The sequence below is a fragment of the Ascaphus truei genome, chromosome 7 (genome assembly GCF_040206685.1).
Source record: "Ascaphus truei isolate aAscTru1 chromosome 7, aAscTru1.hap1, whole genome shotgun sequence".
Classification (NCBI taxonomy): domain Eukaryota; kingdom Metazoa; phylum Chordata; class Amphibia; order Anura; family Ascaphidae; genus Ascaphus; species Ascaphus truei.
The window spans coordinates 69,247,108-69,267,972 of NC_134489.1; the positions used below are offsets into that span (position 1 = coordinate 69,247,108).

Below are 20,865 nucleotides of genomic sequence, written 5' to 3' on the forward strand. Positions count from 1 at the left end.
AGGCATGCCCATAACTTACCAGGCCTTACTGTCAGCAGGAGAGATGACTGTAATCCATTTTACAGCATGGTTACACACACACACACACACACACACACACACAACATCAGAAACGAATAGATGATACCGTTCTGTGGCTAACGAAATGCTTTTATTTGTACGAGCTTTCGAGATACACTGATCTCTTCTTCCGGCGATGTTACAATGAATGAAGCAAGCAAGGGTTTTACTTAAAAACAGTGGCCTCGAGCATAACGTTGTGAAAAGATAGGAAAGAGGATTCATCTGCCAAAATGAGAACTAAAGGGATAAAATGGGTTTATCAAGCACGGGATTGACTTGTTTCTTATATTTTAGATCAATCGAATATTTTTTATTTTGTTGGTGACTGTCTGTATTTGTTATTCAATAATCTATACATATGTATATGTATAATATAACTTTTATATTGTATTGTATTTTATTGTGTGGTTTTGTAGTGTATTATATTGTGTTGTATGTTCGATGTTATAAAAATGCTAATAAATAAAGAATTTAAAAAAAACAACAACAAAAAACAGTGGCTTCTGTCTGCCAGCTGTTTGAACATATCTTTATTTAAAATACAGAAATCTAAATCACAAAATTATTTTATATGTACAGTAGGTCTAAGGTCTTGTACTTGCAATTTGTTATCTATTTTTTTAAAGAAATAATGAAAACAGACACTTAAAACTTTTTTAGCCTGGAGTTCCTCTGATGTGGAGATATCTGACAGATATATGCCCAAAACTTCTGTCCTGTGTCAATTTCTCAGCTGTTCTGTTGCAGGGAATCAAACAGCTGTCATCTAATACCAAAAGTAACGCATGGTATTTCTGTTACTTCTAGTAAAGGAGCTAGTAGTGAACGGCAGACACATTTCAGGATCTGAAGTCCTCTGATCTATTCTTCACTAACCCTTTGATATTTATTTTGCTGCAAAAAAACACTGAACATCGAAGTTCTTGAAAAAAATTAAATCTGTAGAAGAGGCATTTAATTTGTTATGCAGTATCACAAATATTCTATACTTATGACACTGTGTTCAAATCCTGAAACTGTTTAAAAAAAACATGCAATATTTCATACCTATTTTATGGAAATGTCATGTTCTTGGGTTACTAATATTTAAAAATGTAAGTTTATTTTTACGTTTATTTATAAACCGTGTTGTATAAGAGCAGGGGTGCGCAAACTAGGGGGCGTGCAATTTTGTAAGGGGGTTGCTGTGCTTACAGAGGCCCAGCGCTCTTCCCCACAATATTTAATTTGATTGCCAGGGGAGGGCGCGGGGCCTCTGTAACTGCCTCTTACCACCTCTCTGGCTTCTCCTGACATGCGTTGCCCAGACAACGCGGCGTCACATGGCAAAGCAACGTCGCAGAGAGAGATGCCGCAGAACAGGGGGGGGGGATGAGCAGGTTGGAAAGCAGGCAGGGGGGCGTGACTTAAAAAGTTAGCTCACCTCTGGTATACAGTATGTGTAGTGGAATTCTTGCACTAAAAAAGTTTGCTAATCCAATTTTGTTGCCGGAGATATACTAGTCTGAGCATACAGATGTAGCAAGACTCCCTGTCCCCAGCGCAGTGGACGAAAAATGAAAAGTGCACGGCGCTGGAGACATGGTTTGCCGCGATCGCACTGCAGGCGGCTACATCTGTTTGCATCTGTTGGTGTCTGTATCAATACAACGAAATGTTTGCTTTACCGTTGCTCCTTTTTCTATAACCTGTTTTAAACAAATGTTGTAAACTTGTTAATCAAACGTCTTTCATTTCGTGTAGTTCTTTAGGTAGAAAGTTTTATATCACCTAAGACCTGGAGGGGTTGTTGATGCATAGAAAAGGGGAAAACACGAGGGATAAAGACATTATTTTCCATTATAACGTGCATTGGGTAACAGATTTACAAATCGCAAGCTGGCGCGTAGGATGCAAACATACAAGTACTTTTACAAGATACAAATTGAAAATGCCTCTCTTTGCTTTAGCTTTGCTTCAAACTTAGAGTCTGATTCAATATGTTTCAAAGGTGCGCTTGGCTGAAATCTGCAGCGTTGTGCCGTTGGCCGCTAATAACTCAGGCCCATGGCCCCAGGTATGTAAGTCTGTCTAATCGATCTACATCGTTTACTTGCAAAATGTCAAAACAAGAACATGAATGCATCTATCGCCAGCAGACATGTGTTTGGGGAAGACAGGAAATTAACATGCTCTAAAAAACATTAAACATTGTATTCTTTTTTTTTTTTTTTTTCCTTTCTTTCTTTGCAATAGAAATCATCAAGTATCTTTTATTCCTCATTTTTTTCACAAATGATTGGTCAAAGAAAATAGAAATATAAAAACAGATATAGAAGTGTTAGAACCTAAACATGAAAAACACAAAAATGAGAGAGAGAGAGAGAGAGAGAGAGAGAGAGAGAGAGAGAGAGAGAGAGAGAGAGAGAGAGAGAGATACCGTATTAGCCGAGCTTAATAATCAACTTTGTTTTTATTATATATATATATATATATATATATATATATATATATATATATATATATATATATATAAAGCTCAACCCCCTTATAACGCTGTGCTTGGGTTCCAAAGAATCACATCGCGTTATAAGTGGATCGCGTTAGAAATAATGTACAATTGTATGCGTTGTGCAATAAAGTATTTAATACACCAATAATTGTGTTGTAAAGTATTCCTAAATATGAAAATTGTGAGCCACGCTTGCATCGCGTTAAAAGCGGATTCGCGTTGTAACGGATTGTGTTATAACGGGGTTGAGCTGTATATATATATACACACACACACACACACACACACTCTTCAGGGTAGGGATACTCTTTGCTATTGGCGGCTTTCATGTTTCTAGCCCTTATTGCATTATAATTCCCTGCGTCCTATTGTCAAGTTTGCAAAGCGCTATTGGTTTTATATATATAAAAAAAATTACACACACAAGTATATTTAGAATAATTTAACCACAATAAGAATATTAAATAGCTGTAATAATATGTGTGCCACTGGCGGCAAAGTGGTTAAAATCCAGAAATCTAATTATAAAGTTGTCACTGATATGAATGTTGGGAGCACATTTAGCTGTTCTGACTGAAGTGTCTTTTTCCATTTGCTTATCCAGCGTCAGAGAGGCACAGAGCTAAAGGCAGACATCCACATTTCTGATAATAGTAGAAGTGCGCTGGCAGCCCTGTGCTATGAAATGAGGGGTGTGTCCGCTCACAGGCTGGAGGATGATAAACTCAATGGGGTTGTCTATTTTTAACCTGCTGTTCTTTCCTTCTGCTAGTGTAATCAGTGTTGGCTGGGCTTTCTCCTGAATGATTCCAAATACCCTTGCTTATTGCTTTCAGAAACGATCAGCGTACAGTTGTTTAGGAGTTTGATTTTTTTTTTTTTTTGTAACTTGTTCTTCAAGACGTCATGTCAAGCGAAAGGGATTGTAGTGGACAGCTATCGACAACAACAGTCAGTTCGGTGGCTATACAGGCTGGGGAATCCAGAATCGTTGTAGCTATACTGAAGGTAAGCAATGTACGATTAAAGATTCCGAATGTGCTGGACGTGTGCAAGCCCCTGTCAGGGCAATTTGGGAGAAAAATGAGGGGGGTCTCTTCACTTTGCCTTGAAATGATGGAACTTTTATCAGGGAGAGTGTAAAAAATGAAGTACATTTTCAGCTAAGTAACTGGGACGCCCATAAAAAATTTTATGATTTAAATGTTCTTTGTGGTTCAGAAAAACCTTAGCGTAACAATGTAGCATCCACCGTAATACGTCCCATACTTTTTAAGACTTGTAGCTTTTACTGCCATGTTCCTATCCAATGTAAGCTTCTTTGTCACTGAGGATTAATGTGCAGCATGCTATTTAGGCAGAGTATGTAATAGTATCTTCTCTGTTGGTATTTTTATAATCAGCATGTGGTTGGTTTTGAATAGTATTTAGATGGAATTTAACATTTACATGTATTTACTTTATAAAGTGCGTTTTTGTAGTCTTGTTCACGGTCCCTCCGGTTATTTTTAAATGTGTAACTCCTCCAAAGTGTGTGTGTGTGTTATATAAACTTCTTACAAATAATAATATATGTATCCCTGGGGCAGGTTCGGAATGCATGACCTGTGTGCTGAGAGGATCTGCATTTCATTCTGCATAGCATTATATATAAATAAATAAAAATTATATATATATATATATATATATATATATATATATATATAATTTTTATTTATTTATTTTCCAAATCTAGGCCAAAAATCTTACTGTGGAAAATCACACAGGCTGTGCATACTGCCTTTGCTTTCTCATTTTACTATATGCAGCAATTGATTACCTTTATTGAAAACGAATTACCTAAGCTGCCGATCGATTCACTCTCCCATGATCGATCAGCAAAATCCTACTTCCCAGGGTTCACTAAATGGCGCATTTCAGTTTCAAAACAATCCTTCAGTCAGTGTAACTCAGCAGCGACAATATATTCTTATATTACTAAGGTAACATTATCTATTGTTAAAGTTTGCAGCTCAAACTGCTGGGAGTATTGGCAACAAATTATCACAAACAGGAAAGTGTTACAAATATCTTGCACTGCCGGGGGAAGTTTGTTAAAATCTGCTATAGAACTCAAAAGATGCTTTGTATATTAAAACTCTAAAAATGGCATTAAGAGTTGAATTTAAAACTTAAAAAAAGGTAGTAAGTATTATCTAATACTACATGTCTAATTTATTTAAAAAACCACACATGTAGGATATTGCTTGGATTGCGCCTTTAAGGAACAGTTTAAAGGATCATACTTGGCAGGATGCAGACATTCTAAGGAGCCTATTCACTAAACTTCCATAAGTGCCTTAACACTGGTTAAGTGCACTTTTCAAACGATTTTGCATGTGTAAGCTATTCACAAAGCTTCGATAACTTAGCAAAATTGCTCGAAAACAGCTATTTAACGAGCATTAAGACTCTTACTATAACCCGTACGGTAGCTGAAAAAATGCCCAAAAATCAATTTGACAGTTGTTCACAAAGCTCTGAGATGCAAATCACGCCTTAAACACTCGCATTTTTTTTCTCACCAACTGAAGGGTGGCGAGATCGGAATCGCGATTTGCATATAACAGAGTTTATTTTATATTTACTGCATAGGATTGAAGCCGCGGGTCTCCGGAGCTGACCCACATTCATTTCAGCTCCAGAGACCCCTGGATTAAATCCTAAGTAAAAAATAATAAAATTACAGCCAGCTTCTTTACCTTAGCGGCTAACCGCTAAGGTAATGAAGGGGTTAAATGGCAGGAACTGCGTTGTTGTTGGTAGAGGGGGTGGGTGAAGCTTGGGTGTTTAGGTCTCCTGGGAGGGTAGCAGTAGGAGTTAACCCCTTCATTACCTTAGTGGTAATAACCGCTAAGTTAATGAAGGGATTAACCCCTCCCACAAAACATAAACGCCCACCCGGGGCAGCTACCCCCTTCACACACCTCCTCTACCACCAACACTCCACTGGAATGGGCAAAAGTGCTATTAGCCAAAGATGACTAATAGCGCTTTTGCCCATTCAATAAACATCACAGTGCAATACAATAAAATACATTACTATAATATATACATTACTGTACTATAGAACAAAACTTTAGCCTTTCAATCAATTGTTTGTCACGGTGGCCATCTGTTCCCTCATCGGGTCATAGCCACATTGGTAAGCAATTGCCACCTCCACCACCAACAACACACACTGTAATGGGAAAAAGTCCTATTATCCAGATCTGAATAATAGCGCATTTCCCATTAAAGATAAAACATTAGCCTGCCAGCATAAAGTAAATTAAAATTGTACTTACCCCTGCCAGGATGAAGGCTGTCCTCGTCTTCTGCGTCTTCCACGGGCAGCAACATTAAAATAAAAAAGCTAACTACTGGCCACTAACCCCTTAATTACCTTAGCTGTTAGTAACCACTATAGTAATTATAGGGTTAACCACCCTCCCCCGCTACTCACTCAGGTGGCCTAACCACCCACCCTGGGGCAACTACCCCCACCCCCTCTTCCCATTGATTGTCACTGTGGTAAACCTGGCAATGAATAGGCAACCTAAAAAAGAAAAAGAACCATAAAATAAAATACATGGCATTTAAATAAAAAGAAACATTTGACAATAAAGCCATTGATTGTAACTGTAGGATTGCCACAATGGTAATGAATGGGTAACCTAAAAAAAACAGTCATAAAATACATTACAATTAAATAAAAACGAACATTTGCCAAAAATGCATTGATTGTCAATGTGTTTATCTATACCCCGAAAGGGGCATACATAAACACATTGCCAGTCAATGGGCATCCTCAAAACAAAAAAAAAAGCACACAATTAAATAAAATCCAATCAATGTGTTTCTTTCCTTTGCTGGGATGAACATTCACCCTTCCTCGTCCAACTGCGGCACCCTCTTGACCCACGACGCAATGATACTCAACAACCTGATGCTCAGAAGCCCATGATCCTCCAGAACGCAAGAATAGAGCAGGTGTAAAGTGAGAAATTAGGGCTGAGATGTAAGGTGGGGCAGAAGAGTGTACTGTATAGCCTTAAAAGTGAGGAGAATTTTGTAAGTAATACGGGATTTAATAGCATGCCAGGAGAGGGATTTCACCAGGAGAGACACAGAGACAGATTTAGGAGAGGGTAAAGTGATTCTAGCGGCAGCATTTAGGATACATTGTAATTAAGACAGGTTAGAGGCAGGAAGGCCGGACAGTAGAATGTTACAATAGTCGAAACAGGAGCGAATGAGGGCGTTAATGTCTTTAGCAGAAGAGCGACAGAGGAAAGGGCGTAGCTTTGCAATGTTACGGAGGAACAAATTACAGGTTTTAGCTGCATTGTGAATGTGAGAGGAGAATGTGAGGGAAGAGTCAAATGTGACACCCTATTGTCACTCCTCAAATCGCCAGATGGCACAAAACTTGGAGCAGAGACCTTGATACATGGACACAAAGTGATGTAAGATGAAAATGATGCACTTTGCATACATTTTGCTTTGATACATCATCCCTGTCGACTCCATAGATTTGAACTGAAAAGTCTGCCTGTTTTCTTTCTATAAGGGAAAAGATAATCCTGTGATTAACACTATGATGAACAAATGGAGTCAAGCACACCAAAATATTAAAGCAGACAAACGGTAACAAATAATGTAATTTAATGACTTAAAGAAGTCATAGGAGCATGCAACGTTTCGGTGCAGGCAGGCACTTTCATCTGCACTGAAATGTTGGGTGCTGCTTATGACTTTAAATCATGAAATTACATTTTTTTGTTACATTTTGACTGCTTTAATATTTTGGTGTACTTGACTGCATTTGTTCATGATATTCTACTTTATTGTTGTTATTTTTTAACTTCTTGAGACCCAATGTAGGGGCATCCCAAGTTTCTGGACCTGATTCTTCTATTTTGCTTTAATACTATGATAACACTTCCAATGAGTCATGCAGTACTGTATTGAGTACAGTAGCAGAAAAACTCTTGTAGTGTGTCGTCTCACTGTAGATCTTGTCACTAGGGCTATTACTATTCAGTGATAATCCTTTCATGAAAAGTTCTGTTATAGTTTTACTTTTCCCTATAAATATAGATTGTAATCTAATAATGTCTTGATGCTTGTGATGGGTGATAATCAACTTTTTAATTTACAAAGTGATATTATTGCTTATTTTGTTTTAAAAAAAGGGAGATATACATCTCTATTAATATAGCCTCATACAAGCTAACACTCAATGTCGCCAGTACAGAGATGTCAACCACTAAAGACCGAAATCAGTTACATTTGCATTTTATTAAAAAAAAGAAAAGACCGATTTATATCAGTGAGACTCCATTAAAGTCTATGAGATGCTGATGCTATAATTTGTGAGACTGACTTCAAATTAGTGACTTAAAGAAAATCAGAGAGTCTTGTGTGCCAGTACCAAAAATATTGTAACTCATTGGCCCAGATATATCAAGAGTGGTAAGGAAACCTGGAGGTGCTAGTTGACCAAAAATGTACTAATTTTTGGAGATAATACTTCCAGTTTTCCGTACCACTGCTTGATGTATCTGGGCCATTGTAGTTCCACTGACGGTGAAGGGGTTAAAAGTGAAATTCTGCATAAACAGACGCTTGTTTCACAGGTTTAAGACAGGAAGATACCCAGATTTACAGTATAAGGTTATTTGAGATCGCAAGAAAGAGCCTAGTGTGAAATCAACACCTGGCCACTGGGTGGAAAACGGAAGAAATAATGAAAAAAGCAGCAGGTAAAGGGTTTATATCAAAATATTATATTATGTATGATAAAGGAGACCATTGCTTTGGTGCCAAGTAGAATCGATAACCGAGTTCTTGCTTGAGACTGAAATGTTCCCATTTTTGTATACATAATATATTTTGATGTAAACCTTTTGCTGATTTTTTTCATAATTTATAATGTCTACATTTAATGTGTTGTTTTTTTGTTTGTTTTTTACGGCTCATGCTTATTTGTAATGGTTTCTTGGAAGGTTGCCAGGCTCCCCAGCTTCTCTCATTTTTATTTCGATCCTTCTATTCTGAACCAAGGGATCTGATCCACAATTTTATCAGCTCTAGAATCTCCTGGTTCAACCCGTATTGACATTGTTTTGTGCCAGTATGAACAGCAACAAAAACCACCACCAAAAGAAAACAGAATCTAACTAAAAATTATGCATACAAATGGGATTCTCTCTCTCAATGGGGTTTCCCAAAGTTTTAATTAGTATGGTTCTTCCTCCTCACCAAAAACAAACTGCATCTGCCCCCCCAGCACCATGTCAGATTTAGAACCTAATCTAGTTTTTAAAACCTTCACACTGTTTTGAAGTGAAACTTCTTTACTGGCACCTACAGAGTTTTGAGGGGAGTTTTGATGGGAGAGTTTTGTAATGAAAAAGCCTGACGGAAGTGACGTCACGCTAGATGGCCGTACATGCACATACCTCAACGTTCCAGGCCGCACGAAGGTTGAAGGCAGCGCATGCACAGAAGAGGAGGCTGTAGGCCGCGCCACAGATGCCGATATTGTCCCACACGTGCAATACCGCCCTTCTCCACGGCCACATGCGCAGTAACAGCTATCACCTAATGCATGTATGGTCAGCAGTCGGTGGCTCGGCGCGCATGCGCAAGAACAGCAGCAACCCAGCCACGCTTGGGAATACGGAGACACCACACACATACACACACTCAAAGACACACACACAAACACACACATGAGGAATTCATAGTTCGTATAAAGATAGAAGTGCAATTAGCTAAAAAAGCGTGTGTGCTGAGCATGCGTGTTCTAAGTCAAAATTCTTTGCGTTTTGTCACTGAAATTGTGTTTTGATTTTTAATTAAAAACATCACAATCACAAATACAAATTCTGTGACAAAACAGTGACAAAAGACAAAGATATTTCACTTAAAATGCGCGTGCTCACACCCTTTTTAAAAAAATCTCCATAGGCACAGTTGTTACATTATGATCCAATGCTACCTTTGCCACCACTCAGCAATCTAATTGATGGGTAGTAGCCTTTCTACCTCATGTTGAAGGAGTGAGAAAAAGGAAAGGCATTTCAGTCCAAAGATAACTGAGTGAAAATGTAATGGAAAACACTGTGTTGGTGGTTGATGGAGGAATACGTGAAAAAACATTATTCAGTGGTTGACTTGTGCTTAGATTTTTGTTGAGCGTTTCACTGCTTAGAGGCTGTCAATCACCACTGAAGGTGAGAAAGGTCACTCCCCAGAATCCATAGTGCTGCTGCAGCAAGCTATGGAGAGGGTGTGGTGGAGGCGTGGAGAGGTACGGGAGGTGGAAGTGGGAGCCTACAAAAGTGTTTACTGTACACCTGGGCCCACCATACTAATTCTGCCACTGCTTTGATTAGGTCAAATCAACCACTGAATTTTGTTAGGGCTGCCGCTTTAATACCAATACTTAACAGGTATGAACAAGAGTTGGGAATATTGTCGTTTGAAGCTTCATCTTCATTTTAAGTTTCTCATTTTCCCTTTCCAGTCCGGAGAACTGGTGGAACTGCAGTTAGCTGAAGCTATTCCGCATCTACTTGAGACTGGGACAAGTCAAGATGAAACCAAAAAACTGCTTCAAGATCACGAACTGCTTCTTGGCAAACTCAAGGTATGATGGATTTCAAAATGTGCTCTTACAACGATGACAGGCGTACTACATGATGTTGATATAAAGCTTATGTTTTTCCATACACAAAACGCTACAAATAGGACTTCAACATTCTGTACAATACACAGATACCTGTGATAAAAGCTGCTCTCTTGATTGTAAGCTCAAGGTAACCCGTTCCTTTAATAATAATTGATTGATCTTGTATAGCACTGCTAGTTGTACATAGCGCTTTACAAAGACATTTTGCAGGCACAGTCCCTGCCCCGGGGAGTTTACAATCAATGCTTTTGGTGCCTGAGGCACAGGTAGATAAAGTGACTTGCCCAAGGTCACAAGGAACCAATGCGTAGTCTATACTTATACAATATATTTATATATATATATATATATGCGTGCTAAATGTATACAACAAAGAAACCCAAAGCTACATCCAATATGACAAAAATAGACAGTGAAATACCGTATCTCTTGAAAAAAGGTAATTTAGTTAAACCCTTTGGCCAAAGCGTCATAAGTCTGCTAGCCACATCAAGGCATGACCATTAACAGTTCCTAACACTAACTGATTCAAATTCTTAGTTTAAAAGTTAATAAACACACAGCCCACTAGCACTCCAATTGACACCTATATACATATATATTATGTGGTAATTTTTGGGGCTCCTTAGAGCTTGCTGGGTATCTGTGTGTAAATTAACTTTGTCCAGCTGGTCTCAGCTGTTTTGGGGGTCATGGCCCCTCCCTCCAAGGGTTTAATCTCGCCCCTCCCCACTTTCCAAGTGAGCAGATCTTGCGTGCAGCTAGTTGTGACAGATCCAATGCGATCATTCTTCCTCTAATTATAGAGGTAAATAAGATTTGTAATCAGTTAGGCTAGCAGGCTTATAACGCTTTCGCCAAAGGGTTTAACTAAATTATCATTTTTCAAGAGATGTATAGGTATTTCACTGTGTATTTTTGTCATATTGGATGTAGCTTTGGGCTTCTTTGTTTTTGTTTTATACATTTAGCCCGCCCACTAGCACTCCAATTGACACATATACATATATATATATAGGCTATACGATACCGTGTAAGCAGATATCAGAGGCAGCACTCCAGTAGATAGTCAAAAAAAAGGTGTTTAATGTGACATATAAACCAACGTTTCGGTCCTCCACACGGGACCTTTCTCAAGGTGATGAACAAACAGAGTGAGTCATAACACATATATATACCCTAAACCCCCAAAACAAACAGGTGCAACACATGATGTAAAGTGATAATTGCTTACATGCTGTATGTAGGAGCTGCACAGTAGCACCAGACTGTCAGATGACAGTGAAAACACTTTAACACTCCTGCCACGTCTGCAGTGTTATCTGCGCATGTGTGTATGTGAAGTTGAAATGTCAGAGTGCTTGGACTCCTGTCACATGATAACGGGCCAGTGGAGGGCGCATCTAGGCAATGTGAATGGTTACTGCGCATGTGTGAGCTAAATGCTGTAGCAGGGAAAGATAGGATCTGTAGAATCGCTATTGCGCATGCGCGAACCGCCGATAAATAAATAAATAATGCGGAACTGTTCGCGATCGCCAGCTGATGTACTTGGGCTTAGCTGCCACAAAAATGTGTTGTGGGAGACCCTAGTGCACATCTGAACTGTGTAGAGCCAATCTATGCCCCAAAATGAGTGCTGATACTCATGTGTATGGCCCCAAAGAGAATTCAATAGGAACAGCAGGGAGCTAATGCGCATGTGCAAACTGACAATCATAATTCAATAAAATATGATTACTGGATAAACTCAATGTCTGCTCTCTGCTAATATAAAGAATGACTGTGGGACCAGGCAAAACACACCCATACTGATGTCCCATGGTGGCTACCTCTGCTGTGTGGCAGCAGGACTGTATACCCAAAGGTAGAGTCTGATGCTCTGCATCATGTAAGCAAAGCTGTATACTGTACCAACATTAATCACATTGATGGTATTCAGGCAAGCAGAGAACATTTAATGAGCTTTACTGCACATACTGGCCCTCCACCTGATTTTTTGCTGCTATTAATGGATGTTATTTTGCATAAAAATTATTTTAAATTTGAAAATAATTTTTATTTGCAGCTGATTGGCACTGCAATGGGGTCCAACATGGCCCCATCGTACGCCAATCTATTCATGGATTCTTATGAATGTGAACATTTTTTCAACAATCCAATGTACAGCAAATATCTGGTCAAGTTTTTTCGCTACATTGACGATTTGTTTTTGGTTTGGTCTGGGACTGAGGCAGAGTTACTTACATTTGTTGATACACTCAACCATTTACCTACCACCATACGCTTCACATTATGTTTTAGCACAATTGAGGTAGCTTTTCTAGACACTATTGTGTACAAAGCAAATGGTCATTTAGCAACGAGGCTGTTCCGCAAAGCAACAGATAAAAATACATTATTATTGGCAACCAGCCACCATCCGGCACCAATGAAGCAAGGATTACCCTTCTCACAATTTTTGAGGGTAATCAGAGTTACTAGTGAACCATCAAGGCTAGAGGCAGCACTCGAAGGCATGAAGAAATCCTTCCTGGAACGTGGCTACGACCGGGCAGAGGTGACAATGGCACTGGAAAAAGCAAGAGGTATCCAAAGAAGCACCTTGCTAAAACCGCAATATAAGAAGACAAGTGACAACCGCTTCAATATTAAAAGCACTTACACAACAGCGTCAGGTTTCATCAGACGCAGCATCTTGCAACATGTCGACATTTTGGCCAAGGATAAGCAAATTGGACAGCATTTCAAGGACCCTCCCCGGTTCTGCTACCGCAGAGGTCGCAATTTGGGAGACTTGCTGACACAGGCCGACCCGCGTTCCAAATACAGCAAGAAACAGTCCTGGTTGACTAGACCAGTTGGAGTGCATAAATGCAGAGGTTGTGTCAACTGCCAGTATATGGTATTGGGCAAAAGTTACCCACATCCACATCATGGACATCGCATCCACATCAAGGACTTCATGAATTGTGACTCTAAATACGTGGTGTATTTCATCCGGTGCCCCTGTGGGCTGTACTACATTGGCAAGACCATCAGGATGCTTAAAGAACGCCTCAGTTTACATCGGTCTGCAATCCGAAAGGCCTTGGCAGACACCGATAATAAGGAGGACCTCACACAACAACCGGTGGCTCGTCATTTTAAAGAAAAACAGCACAGTCTAGCTACTCTACGGTGTATGCCTATTGCACAAGTTCAACTGTCCCCCAGGGGAGGGGACCGCAACAAGGCTCTCCTTCAACTGGAGGCACGGACAATCTTTAAATTGGACACATTAAGTCCACGCGGACTAAATGAAGACTTGTCGCTGAGCTGTTTCCTTTGAATTATCTATTATGACGGACACAGTGCCCAATGGGGACCCAGTTGCTTTGTATCTATGACTTAACCATTTCATGTATCTCTTTGCCCTCAGATCAGCTATCTACTGGATAGGTCTTGCATTATCAATTGCAGACTCACACATTATCATTCATTTCCACAGGATTTATCTTGTCTCTATACATTGGTTTTCACCACCAATTAATGATTATATAACTCATTGTTTCAGCAGTTGTCTTTATGCTATGATACCAATTCCTGCACATAGCCAATAGACACCACGATTGCCACCGCCATACATTGTCACGATTATAAATACTGTATATACAAGTTGTCATGCCTCATAGGATAATGTTTATCTCAGAAGGCTTATTCAATACTTCACCCTTTTATTGATGTTATTTAGACGGTATCAGGCAAGTTGGTGTAATCTATTAATACACAGGTCCATCCACACACTGTTGATTCTGGTCCAACACACTATATATACAAATATATGCATATTATTAATGCGTCAGCTCATCTCAGGTTATATGTTCACATGTATTGGGGATCACTGTATTGCACTGTTACATTGGTGTTTTATGTTGGTGCAACATGTTTCATGATGATATCTGTGCAGGGGCTAACCAACGTCCTTTCTTTGATAGCCCATTTACATTAGCTCATGCTACCACATTTTTTAAGCTGGCAGCTTTGCTTACATGATGCAGAGCATCAGACTCTACCTTTGGGTATACAGTCCTGCTGCCACACAGCAGAGGTAGCCACCATGGGACATCAGTATGGGTGTGTTTTGCCTGGTCCCACAGTCATTCTTTATATTAGCAGAGAGCAGACATTGAGTTTATCCAGTAATCATATTTTATTGAATTATGATTGTCAGTTTGCACATGCGCATTAGCTCCCTGCTGTTCCTATTGAATTCTCTTTGGGGCCATACACATGAGTATCAGCACTCATTTTGGGGCATAGATTGGCTCTACACAGTTCAGATGTGCACTAGGGTCTCCCACAACACATTTTTGTGGCAGCTAAGCCCAAGTACATCAGCTGGCGATCGCGAACAGTTCCGCATTATTTATTTATTTATCGGCGGTTCGCGCATGCGCAATAGCGATTCTACAGATCCTATCTTTCCCTGCTACAGCATTTAGCTCACACATGCGCAGTAACCATTCACATTGCCTAGATGCGCCCTCCACTGGCCCGTTATCATGTGACAGGAGTCCAAGCACTCTGACATTTCAACTTCACATACACACATGCGCAGATAACACTGCAGACGTGGCAGGAGTGTTAAAGTGTTTTCACTGTCATCTGACAGTCTGGTGCTACTGTGCAGCTCCTACATACAGCATGTAAGCAATTATCACTTTACATCATGTGTTGCACCTGTTTGTTTTGGGGGTTTAGGGTATATATATGTGTTATGACTCACTCTGTTTGTTCATCACCTTGAGAAAGGTCCCGTGTGGAGGACCGAAACGTTGGTTTATATGTCACATTAAACACCTTTTTTTTGACTATCTACTGGAGTGCTGCCTCTGATATCTGCTTACACGGTATCGTATAGCCTATTTGATTTATATAGGACTAGCTGAGAGACCCGGCGTTGCCCGGGATGTAATTTTGGGGGGGCATACGACAGGGTTGGGCTTCCCCCCCCCTTGACAGCTAGGTGGGTGAGTGAGTTGACTGAGTGTGTGGGTGGGTGGGTGACACTTGACTGAGTGGGTGGGTGGGTTGGTGACTGGGTGGGTGACTTTGGGTCGGTTTGACTTTGGGTCGGTGGGTGGGTGACTTTGGGTCGGTGACTGGGTGGGTGACTTTGGGTCGGTTTGACTTTGGGTTGGTGGGTGAGTGACTTTGGGTCGGTTTGACTTTGGGTCGGTGGGTGTGTGACTTTGGGTCGGTGGGTGTGTGACTTTGGGTCGGTGGGTGGGTGACTTTGGGTCGGTGGGTGGGTGTATGAATTTGGGTGGGTGGGTGGGTGACTTTGGGTCAGTTTGACTTTGGGTCGGTGGGTGGGTGACTTTGGGTCGGTGGGTGACTTTGGGTCGGTGGTTGGGTGGGTGAGTTGGGTCGGTGGGTGGGTGACTTTGGGTCGGTGGGTGGGTGACTTTGGGTCGGTGGGTGGGTGACTTTGGGTCGGTTGACTTTGGGTCGGTAGGTGGGTGGGTGACTTTGGGTCGGTGGGTGGGTGGGTGATTTTGCGTCGGTGGGTGGGTGGGTGGGTCGGTGACTGGGTGACTTTTTCAGGGTCGGTGACTGGGTGGGTCAGTGACTGGGTTCGGTGACTGGGTGGGTCAGTGAGTGGGTAGGTGGGGTCGGTGAGTGGGTGGGTGGGGTCAGTGACTGGTGGGTGGTTTTGGGTGAGACTGGGTAGGTGAGTGGGAGACTGAATGGGTGGGTGAGTGGGAGACTGAATGGGTGGGTGAGTGGGAGACTGAATGGGTGGGTGAGTGGGAGACTGAATGGGTGGATGAGTGGGAAACTGAATGGGTGGGTGAGTGGGAAACTGAATGGGTGGGTGAGTGGGAAACTGAATGGGTGGGTAAGTGGGAAACTGAATGGGTGGGTGAGTGGGAAACTGAATGGGTGGGTGAGTGGGAAACTGAATGGGTGGGTGAGTGGGAAACTGAATGGGTGGGTGAGTGGGAAACTGAATGGGTGGGTGAGTGGGAAACTGAATGGGTGGGTGAGTGGGAAACTGAATGGGTGGGTGAGTGGGAGACTGAGTGGGTGGTAGACTGACTGGGTGGGAGACTGACTGGGTGGTAGACTGACTGGGTGGTAGACTGACTGGGTGGGAGACTGACTGGGTGGGTGAGTGGGAGACTGACTGGGTGGGTGAGTGGGAGACTGACTGGGTGGGTGAGTGGGAGACTGACTGACTGGGTGGGTGAGTGGGAGACTGACTGGGTGGGTGAGTGGGAGACTGACTGGGTGGGTGAGTGGGAGACTGACTGGGTGGGTGAGTGGGTGACTGACTGGGTGGGTGAGTGGGTGACTGACTGGGTGGGTGAGTGGGTGACTGACTGGGTGAGTGGGTGACTGACTGGGTGAGTGGGTGACTGACTGGGTGGGTGAGTGGGTGACTGACTGACTGACTGAATGGGAGAGTGAGTGGGTGACTGACTGAGTGGGTGGGTGACTGAGTGGGTGGGTGACTGAGTGGGTGGGTGACTGAGTGGGTGGGTGGGTGACTGGGTGAAAGTGGGTGACTGGGTGAAAGTGACTGGGTGGTTGTGTGGGTGACTGGGTGGTTGTGTGGGTGACTGGGTGGGTGGGTGACTAAGTGAGTGGGTGGGTGACTGAGTGACTAAGTGAGTTTTTGGGTGACTAAGTGAGTGGGTGGGTGACTGAGTGGGTGGGTGACTGAGTGAGTGGGTGACTGAGTGGGTGACTGGGTGGGTGTGTGGGTGACTGGATGGGTGTGTGGGTGAGAGTGCGTGGGTTGGAGACGGTGGGTGACTTACCTTGACCCCGGGGGGCAAGAGTGGCAGGAGGCCCGGGCCGCGCTTCCCCTCTCCGGGATCGGCGCACGTGAGGAGGAGAGCAGGAGACCCGGGCCGCGCTTCCCCTCTCCGGGATCGGCGCACGTGAGGAGGAGAGCAGGAGGCCCGGGCCGCGCTTCCCCTCTCCGGAGCACGTGAGGAGGAGAGCAGGAGGCCCGGGCCGCGCTTCCCCTCTCCGGGATCGGCGCACGTGAGGAGGAGAGCAGGAGGCCCGGGCCGCGCTTCCCCTCTCCGGAGCACGTGAGGAGGAGAGCAGGAGGCCCGGGCCGCGCTTCCCCTCTCCGGAGCACGTGAGGAGGAGAGCAGGAGGCCCGGGCCGCGCTTCCCCTCTCCGGAGCACGTGAGGAGGAGAGCAAGAGGCCCGGGCCGCGCCGCGAGGGGGGAGGAGCCTGTAGTTTGCAGCTGAGCAGGAGGGCCGCGCTTCCTCCGCGGCGCACGGTGAGGGTGATGGTGCGGCTGGGGATGTTGCGGAGCGTGGGGATTTGGGTGAGGTGGGGAGGGGGGAGAGAGTGAGGGGCACCGGGAGAGGAGGGGGGGGGGTGTGGAAGGTGAGCTGCGGTCCAACTGACTGGGGAGAGTGAGGGGGGGGGCTGTGTGTCTGTGTGTCTGTGTGTCTGTGTGTCTGTGTGTCTGTGTGTCTGTGTGTGTCCCCGTCCGTCCCCTTTGGCCCGTCACTCCACCTCAGGCCAATGAGAGGTGTGGGGGGGCGGGCGGCCCAAGGGACCAATGAGATTTCCCCTAGGGACACCGGACATCCAGGCAGGCAAACATACAGTGCTTTCAATTATATATAGTAAGATTAGCACCCACCTATATCTACCTGACGGAGTGCCTTGTTCTCATCTATTCACCATATATATATATATATATATATATATATATTATGTGGTCATTTTTGGGGTTCCTTAGAGCTTTCTGGGTATCTGTGTGTTTATTCGTTTTTCACTCTCCTGATCACAAGGGGTATCTCGCTAATGTCCTTTTCGCCATTTGACGAGTGTCTCTCTTGAGTGGCCCTGGTATCATCCATTTCACTTGTCTTCAATTTCTTCAAGATGAGTTGTGATGTATTTTCCTGCTGTTTCCACATCAGTAAAGATTTTGACTCCCGCCGCTGAGACGATCCGTAGAGTAATCGGGTATCCTAAAGTAAATCTCTTCTGTTGAAATAGAGAACTGCACAGCTTTCCAATTCTCTTCTTTTATTAGAGACTGATACCAAATACCTGGAAAATTAGTATCTTGCATCCTTCCTTAGACGATACCTCCTGACTCTTTCTATGCTTGCAGGAGTTTGGATTTTTTTGCTAAAATCCACAGTTTTGCAAACACTGCCCTGGGGTTTCTTCTAGGCTCTGTTTTTCATCAGGCCCAGTCTGTGGGCCCTCTCCACTTTGATGGTAGTCAGGTCACAGGGCATCCCCAGGGTCTCGGGTAGCCATTTAGCATAGAACGCCATGTTGATAGGGTTTCACTGACTCTGCGATTCCAATGATCCTCATGTTGTTTCTGTTGGAGTTGTTTTCCAGGTCGTCTACTTTGTCTTTAAAAATTAGAATTTTCTTAGTTAGTTCCCGGACCTCCTTCTGTGTTTCTCCTAAATCATCCTGCAGATCTTTTATTCTGGACTCAGCCTCTCCTATTCTTATGTTTTACAGGGAGAATTCACTTTTGAAATCTTCCAGAGACTTTTGCAGATCATTCAACTTCTTATTGATTGCAGGCATCAGTTCCCTTGCCAAAGACTTGGGCATTTCAATGTGTTCATTTGCAGCTTCTGTGTCAGAGATCTCCTGCTACTGCTCAGCTCCTTCCTGCTCTGTTGCACTTCGAAGCAGGCACCATCTTGGGGGAATCCTTTTTGGCCTGCATCTTCTCTCCCTTCTGCTGCTTAGTTGCGATGGAGGAACTTCTAGTGACCTGCTGATTCTGTCCACGGGAATGTATTGTTTTTATTTATTTCTTCTTGGCGTGATTTGCTGCGCGGGTGGTGGGGCCACTCCAGAGCTCAGTTGCCTGCGTCCGCTCCCTCTAAGCCATACTGGAAGTCTCCAAACATTTCTTTGTAAGGGTGTTTTCAGACAGGTTTTGAAGTTAGAGAGAGATGGTTCTTAGTAGACACTCAGAGCAATGGAGTTCTATAGGCAGGGTGCCGCATGTTAGAAGTGTTGTAGGCGTGGGGGACAGGATACAGATCTGAGAGCGTAGAGAGCGAGTAGGTGTGTGTATAGCGAGAGATTTAAGGAGAGGCAGAGAAGTGGGAAGCCGTTAAAGAGAGAAGAGTTTTGAGGTAAATGCAGAATTTAATTACATAGTGTCACGGTAGCTTATAACAAGATATAATGAACACCAAATATCTGGGTTGAACCGAACGAGGCTTAGATATAATAAAATATAATTTATTCCTTAAATAAGGTGAACACAGCAATATAGTACAATTAATAGACAAGAAGGTAACACTTACTTAGGGTTGGGGAATGGAGAAGTATCAGCTAGCAATTCTCCAGCAATCCGGTGACATTCAAGGTGGTATCAGAAGAAGAACTAAAAACTGTAGAGTTGACACAGTTTATATACCTGTGTAACCCTATTCTTAACATTGAATACAGACTATTGGTGAACAATTATCTGTATCCAATCTCTGACGTGGAGACACAGATTAACCCATGCCCCCCAGCTAATTAGCCCATGTGTACTGGGACTCTATGGGTAGCCCCATAATTAGATCAGGGGCGACGACCAGTTTACCAAATGAAGTATCTGCATTGTTTGTAGGTGTAGACATAACACTTACAAACCACTCCAGTTTGATGATTCTCCACTCTCAGGTAACAATTAGAGTGGCAGGATCTGTTGATTTAGTACTTGATCTGTTGATTAGTACTTAGTGTAAACAATCAGGCAGTTAACTTTTGATCACAGTGCTTAGGCTCAATCAGCCGACTGCCCTTCATGACCTATTAGCATAGCAAATGGTCTGCATTTCCAGAGCAGATCCAAAATACCATACATACTGTATATACTTTAATATCTACACATATTAATAAGTTCCATTCTGGTGGGCTCAGTGGGTCGAAATTTGCCAGTTCTTAATGCCTACAGTGACTCCACACATTGGCCAAATATCAACTCTCTGCGACCTCCAGAACTGGAGATACAGAAATGCACTTTAAAACATTAAAATACAGGATTATAATGAAACATGGGAACAGGGGAACATACATTTTCATGACATGACAAGGTGTAAACCACCTTCCTGGACCGCAGTCCAGTTAACCCCTTGCCTCCCTGGTGAGGTCAGGGGGTGGCCATATGGGGTGCAACCCCTTTAATACCGGGCCAACCCCTCTCTCCCTCTACACATAGCCAAAAGAAAGCTTTCAGGAGAGAAGCAGAGACTGATCAAGAGGCGCATGAGGTTCTCCTGGCAGCAGCATTTTGAATACATTGAACGGTGTAGAGCTGCCAGGCAGAGAGGACAGTACAAAGTAGGTTGCAGTAGGCAAGACAGGAGAGAATGAGGGCATGCATTAATATTTTAGCAGTAAAAAAAAATAGAGAAAAGGTCGTATTTTAGCAATGTCTACAAAGAATTGGCAATACTTAGCGATAGTATTCAGATGAAGGGAGTATCAAAGAGAATGAACGAGAAGAGTCAAATATGACACCTATACAACACTGAAAAGAAGCCTCAGCAGAGGCAAGTGTGGTGCACGGTAAAGGGTAAATAGTTATTAAAGTCT

At 42.9% G+C, this 20,865-nt stretch overlaps 1 protein-coding gene across 2 annotated transcripts in view; it reads left to right on the plus strand.

The window, feature by feature from the left end:
- The first annotated feature begins 3,163 nt into the window (after nt 1-3,163).
- CCDC141 (coiled-coil domain containing 141) overlaps nt 3,164-20,865 on the plus strand; it is a 141,378-nt gene continuing 123,676 nt past the window's right edge. For both annotated transcript variants that reach the window (XM_075608934.1, XM_075608935.1), the window contains exons 1-2: nt 3,164-3,562; nt 10,110-10,232. In XM_075608934.1, the coding sequence (XP_075465049.1) occupies nt 3,461-3,562; nt 10,110-10,232 (225 nt within the window). In that variant the 5' untranslated portion in view covers nt 3,164-3,460. The remainder of the gene's footprint in view (nt 3,563-10,109; nt 10,233-20,865) is intronic.